This window comes from Cynara cardunculus, assembly GCF_001531365.2.
Source record: "Cynara cardunculus var. scolymus isolate 2C chromosome LG 3, CcrdV1, whole genome shotgun sequence".
NCBI lineage: Eukaryota > Viridiplantae > Streptophyta > Magnoliopsida > Asterales > Asteraceae > Cynara > Cynara cardunculus.
Window position 1 is genome coordinate 7,339,842 of NC_037530.1, and position 7,275 is coordinate 7,347,116.

The 7,275-nt window shown below is 30.0% G+C and overlaps 1 protein-coding gene across 1 annotated transcript in view; it reads left to right on the forward strand.

The window, feature by feature from the left end:
- The first annotated feature begins 286 nt into the window (after positions 1 to 286).
- The window catches only part of LOC112508711 (two-component response regulator ORR23-like), a 10,658-nt gene continuing 3,669 nt past the window's right edge, over positions 287 to 7,275 (forward strand). The window contains exon 1 of the mRNA XM_025113420.1: positions 287 to 347. Within this exon, the coding sequence (XP_024969188.1) occupies positions 287 to 347 (61 nt within the window). The remainder of the gene's footprint in view (positions 348 to 7,275) is intronic.

The following is a 7,275-nucleotide window of genomic DNA, read 5'->3' on the forward strand; positions in this document are numbered from 1 at the left end:
TCATATCTATACTACCTTATAAAGAAAATCTACAAAAATCTTAGAAACAAGTTTTTATGCCCTATGTACTGTTGTTTTATGCATGATCTCTTAATTAAAAATGCATGGGTTACAACATACTAATGCATCACATACTAATGCATCTTTATAAGTATCAGGAGGCCATTAGCTCTTTCCTCTCCTAGGACATCGATTCTTGCTCCCAAGGCAACAATTACTGCTAATACTTCTTCATTTTCAAACTTGGTGTTTACTTAACCGACTTTATTCATCTCTACCCATAACTATGGATACAAATCCAGGGCTTCAAAGGGGAACCATTTGTGTGGACATCGATCTATATGGAAGTATGGATAMAGAGCTCCAACTAGTTAACCATTCTCCCTTTTCATAGTTTTTTTTTCAACGTTCTGCATTCATCAGATTTTTTTTATAAATTTATTTTTTGTTTATAGAGAATCGATTCATGTTTCTTAACATGTGATGAAGTTGGGGTTTCAATTCCCTTTTGCTTATCATGTGTTTGTTGAATGTCCACAAAGAAAGTATTCAATTCTTTGTTTGAAAATCCAACTGTTGCTTCATTGTTTATACATTGGATGGTACGTGAGATATGTTTATACTCTACAACCACGTTGGCAAGTACCTGAATATGTAGGAGGGAGTATTTGAAGAAAAAAGAGAATGGCATGCATCTGAATAGGAAGGAGTTTTTGAATTTTCTTGTGAGAAAATTGTGGTTATTACTAGAACTTTGTCTTTTAAATTGATCTAACTTTGTCTTATTTAATCCCTGGAACTTCAACGAAAATTGTAAAATGTATATTATAGGTATTAGGGTTTTGCAAAAGTCACCGTATTTGGTGATCCGTATATTGATCTCGTTTTATAATACAATAATATAATTAATTAAGGAAATACAAAACAAACTTTCCTAAGTTATAGGATCTTGTAAATCGGCTCTATCAATAGGTAGTGGATTCGAATGCTAGAATCGAATTCGTATAATGTATTTGGCAAGGTTTGTGTTACATTGTTGGATATTCATACCAATAATCCTATATATATTAACACTCCTTGTCTCTTGAGGTTGGCTTGACCTATAATATATCAAAGACAGTGTGCATGTATGTATCTATGTATCGCAGTTATGTATTTTTTTTTAGTGCATACTCAAAACATGCTCTTTTGACAAATAAAGATCACATGTTTCAAAAATTTGTAGTCGATTCAATATTTTTTGCATGAATATTTGTTGACAAATTTGTTTTATGGTCATGACATCATATATTATGTCCAGCGATTGTGTTTTTGGTTCTTGCATCACTGTCGTTGCATTATTCTTTACACAAATCCTTCACATTAAGGAGTTATTTAAGATGCTTTTGGTTTTTATAGAATGCTATTTCTAGATCTCTCCTATGAATATGGATTTAATGCCATTGCAAGTCCACTTGAGACATGTATATAGAGGTATAGATATGTAGGGTAAGTGCATTTTAAGTTGCAAAAATTATTTGACAGTTGCGATCTATTGTTGGTCTTATATTCAAATTTTTAGTGCACTTTTTGTGAAATGTGCACAAAAATTTGAAGCCATTTCTGCTTCTTTATATACTTAAAGCTTAGTATGGTTAAGGGACCTCAATTTTCTGAACTTAGTTTGGTTTGGCGTGTCATAATGACCCTCCAGTTCCCCATTCAAAGTTGAAGACCTTGACTAGACAAACGTGTTGTTTATGGACTTGTATCTTTGAAATTGCTCTGATACAAGTATGGGGAAGTAACTAAATTAACAATTTTTCTTTCAGCCGTATTCTAATTAGTTTTATTGCAATTTTCTTCGTTAGAGATTCTAAATGATTTGTAGTTTTGAGGACGTGAATTTCACCCTAAAGTTAGTTTAGCCTTTACAGTTTCATGATTTTGAATAGTTTTTGTTGACCATTGTTGGTAATTGTCATTAATTTGATGATAATAACATTTTTCTTTCTAAAAAATTGAAGCACAATGCTGGACCTGGCGTTGTCCAACTAGACAGTTTTATCTATGACCAATAAGTTTAAAGGCTTCATATTGGCATTTTGCACCTTGCCAGGACAACAAATTTAGCAATATCGACAACAAATTTGGCAGATTGTAAGACGGATTAATCACCATTGCGCAATGTGTCCACCTGACACTATACCTATTAGCCGAGTACCTGACACATATATCCATGCACGATACTCCAATACATTACCAATGGGAGCAACCCACTTAACTGTAAAGGGAGCGACCCCAATACAAATGCAACAAAAGGGATGACCCTAAGTCGCCTGATTCAGATCTACCATTCTTATGTCAGTGAATAAATAAATAACTCATAATGCCCCATTTATACAACGTAAGATTTTCCTTCTTTGGTTAAAGAACATGTTTATTTAAGAAAAATATATATCATCTTTCCAAGTTACCAAAGTATTTCCTACATACTTTATCAAAGAAACAATGCATACTTAATATGTATAAAGTCACTTTGTATAAACATCAATACCTTTATTTCATAACATCATTTAAAGTCATGCATTTTCTACTTTAATCACCATTACACGTCCAACAAAATAAATCATGTAAAAGTAATTACGTTTGACATGCACCCTATTAAAATCTACTTGAAACTCACCTTAGCCTATTTAGTTGAGATCCTGCCGGTGCCCAACTTGCTTATCCGTCGTGCTACCTAAACAATCCACACATGGTTCTCACATCAATACAAACATCTTAAACAAAAGATTTTGACAACTTACTTATCTTATTATACCATCAAGAACCACTCAAAAATGGACTTTGAACCTTTTCATACATGGGTTTAAAAGAAACAAATCTTTTATTTGAGTCTAAAACGGACAACTCTGTAAAAACCCATTTTTTTGACCTATTTAGATCCCTAAATACCTCATGATCAAAATATATCGATTGTATAAGCCTTCTCAACGGTTCCAGATTGATATTATATCTCAAAATCTGAGTTACAAGTAATTTTATACAATTTTTACAATTTCCAGCATCAAAATAACTTAATCCAGTGACTTGCTCTTATTTCTTCCGAGGCTCTTGGCTCACATTCTAATACCCAAAACATTCTTATTATACATATTAAAATATGTTTATAAGGTTCACACATTCATTTTTGCATTTAGAACATAACTAATGCATAAGTTTTCATATATTGATCAAACCGAACTCAAACATTCTTTGAACTTTGAAAATCCATCAAAACCCATAAGGAACATTGAAATGATCACTGTAACACCTTTATATACCTATCATAACTATAGCCACCGAACTTTAATCCATAATTTTGCATATAACGACTCAATTTTAAAAATTAAGCAAAACAGTTTGACTTTCTGAAAAAAATCAAATGCTTTGGACATAACCTTTAATCTATCATTTAAACATGCTTGAGTGAAAACTTTCTTCTTCAATCCATCTAATAGCATCTTAATGATACCAAAAAAACCATAATAAACATCTTAACATTTTCATGAAGATTTCAATTTATTAAAGTTCATCACTAAACTTTGACTATTAAAGATTGTCAAAGATAACAATTTTTTTTCAACTTCAACTCATGATTGAACATCTGAGATGGACTCAAAACTATCCTAAACATGAAATAAACTTATCCAACAAATTACTTCTGCTAACAAGATGTATAATACCCACTTTGTTCCAATCCTTGAAGGATTTTAGGTTCTAATGCATCAAAGTGAAGATATAACACATTGGAACTCAATTGGGGCTAAAAATATACATCATAAAACCGAGTTTCTCTTAGAAATTACACATATACACGACTGTCCTCATGACAGCCGGTAAAACTTGATTTTGTTCCCTAAAAAAATCCAAAAATCGAATCCAATACTAACCTAAATATCAAATACAATAAGAAATCAAACTAAAACTTGAAGAACTTACCTTAATTTGTCGATTAGATGAAAAGAAAGCAAAGTTGAAGTCTTAAATGACTTCCATCGACATCTTCTTCCTTCTTTCGATTCCTCTCTTCAATTCCAATAGTCTTTCTCTTTTCTTTTTAAAAACCCTATTTATATTATTATTAGATTAAGGGAAGGACATTATAACCCCTTGGTTTTCACTATAAAACTATTTTACCAAACTTTCAAACATCTAAATATTTTGTCTAACTTTTTAAAATGAGATGTTACACACATACATATGAAACAAACACATTGTGAAACAAATATATGTTCTCATGACAAAAATGAGAAGTGTAACTGAATGTAAGACGACTTTCTTCTCTAAAAACCCTATTCCTTGTAGTGTATTTACAAATACTGAAATTATCATTAATTATTTTAACTTTATGGATTTTAAAAGTATGGGCATCTCTAATGGGTATCACTAAATCAATAATTGACGGTAAAATTTAGTACAAACAATAAATCTACTTCAATAGGTAACACTAAATCTTACATTAAAAATATAAAATTCTAAGTACATATATATGCATGCATTTTATCTTTTCCTATGAATAAAAACGAACAGTGATACATTAAATTATGTATGTTTTTTTTATTAACCTGGATATTCAATTTACTATACGAACCAACTAATTTCATGACGACCACCTGCTTTGCAGATAGCCCGATAAATTATGTATGTTACTATTAGTTACACCAAACCTGATATATCCATTAAACTGATTTGATGTAAAATTTGATATTTGATGTAAAATTTAATGTGTTAACAAATATCCAGAAGTCCTAGCATTGGTCATAGAAAGTCAACAATAGAAATAATATTATTTGTTATATTATTGGAGATATATGTACTAAAAAGTGGAAAATTGGACTTAATTGCATATATATTAAAAATAAAATAAAGAAATAATAGGTGGGTGAGATATCTCTACCATGATGCATAAGAAGATGCATTATTCCTTTTGAATGACACCATAATATTACATATCTTCATAATAATATTATATATCTTGGAATGAGTTTACCAGATATTTCTTATATATATTTCCTCATGAAATTAATTTTATCTGAAGAATTCATTCAACCTAAGTATTAAAACTTGTAACGTTAATTCATTTTAACAACCGATAAAAGTTCGATTGAAGTTCTCAATTTGTCTTTATCATGATACATATAAGTTATAATTCAAATTTGGTTATAGCAGTTTTTGCAATCAGCCAATCACTCTTAAGTCATTTCGTGGTCGTCCCATTATAAAACAAAGAGGTTTATTTGATGGATTTTTCTGTCGGTAATTACCAACGGATTTGTGGCAGATTGAGATATCTGCTAGTAATGGTTTTTTTGGCAGATTACCGATCGATGAATTTCTCAGTCTATGAAGACTCTTTGTTTTATAGCCCGGATGATTAGTCGGTACAGATAAGTTGGTTCGAAAACTCACGGTTACCGAAAGATGCTTGGGTTTTAATTAATCTTTTGTTATGATTATATCTAATAAGGAAATATATTTTGTGAAAATATAAGCAACTAAGGGGTTGTTTATCAAAAACTTACCCGAAAAATGCTTATCGGTAAAATTCAACACTATTATTTACTCATCGGGTAAGATTTTACTCCACGAAAACAACACCGTATGCAATAATTTACCTGGTAAGCTCTTACCGTGGTAAGAGTCGTCGCCTTCACTTACCGGGTAAGACTCTTGTTCCTTGTCTCGCTCTTACCGGGTAAGATTTTTGATTTTTGACATATTCATCCGGTAAGGTAATGTGACTTGGTAAAAACTTACCCAGATAATCGTTTGGTAAACAAAAACTAATGTATATTGGCAATTTGGCATTGAGAATATAGTAGGCAACATCCTACCAAAGAATTGACACTTAAATTTAAATTAAAAAACTAATAATTGCATGTTGGTAATATTTAAATATGTAGCAGTTGTAATTAATTAATTAATTAATGATGAAGAATCTTAGTTAAAATCCGATTTTAATTTAATTTAATGAGAGTAAGCCATGCATGTTGCACATGACATGGTAATACCTCCAAAATACAATTAAAAAAATAATTATAAAAAAAATTAAAAACCAGCTCAAGGTGACAGACATCCACATTATCAGATCCGCATAAATAGCTTCTCACGTACCACTATTTTTCATTATTTCCAATCCAAATTTTTGTAATTTTTTTAAAGTTTTAATAATTATATTTTTTTTATTAACCTGAATATCAAATCTGTTATGCGAGCCGATTAATATCAGAACGATCATTTCAAAGTCATTGCATCTGTTTACCGAATTTGCACTACAACAAAATTGGATTCATAGAACACCCCCAATCTCTTAACGTTTCAATATACTGCTTTATAGGACTTAAATTTAAAGGACCAAAATATAAAACATCATATCTAAATGTGTTGTAATAAGTTTATATGACGTTTTTGGACGTTTTAACAAGTTTTTTAGAACTTTTTAATATAAAGTGTCGCATTAGCAACTTTATAAGACACTTTTGAAAAATTGTCCTATAAACTCAATTTTCTATAGGACATTTGTTTTTATATGACAGTTTTTCAAATAGTGTCTTAGAAAGTTGCTAATGAGACACTTTATATTAAAAGTGTCCTAAAAAACTTATTACGATGTCAAAAAACGTCATATAAACTTATTACAATGTCTTTAGATAAGACATTTTATTTTTTTGATTCTATAAACTAAGTATTACAAAAAGATCTATTAAGACGATTAGAAATTGAGAGTATCCTATAAACCCAATTTTACTGTAATGTTGACCTTATATAAACAAGAGTATGGTATTTTATGGAATTAAATGGTTCATATATCGTATATTATAATTAATTATGACGTTTCAAATTCAAATATCATATAATTGGGTAATTATAAGTACCAAAATAAATGAAGTATGTTAATTAGGAGGATTAAAAAAGAATAAAAGAAAGAAAAAACACAAGTCTTGTTCTAGGGTTTGACTTTACAGCAGAGGTTGCTCTTGCTCTTCTCACCTATATATCTTCCCTTTTAATAAAATTCCAACCATAAAGAGAAAATGTAATAAAACACTTGTTTATAGCTACTGTTTTATCAAGCAACTAAAAAATAGGGTATAAAATCACTACATACTCTATAATTAGTTGAATATTCTAATTTACTTTAATTATTTTAATATATATATATATATATATATATATCACTAAACACCCATCTACGACAATGGTACCGTAGTTGATACCATAGTTGGTATCACAGTGGTCTCAAAGTTTTCT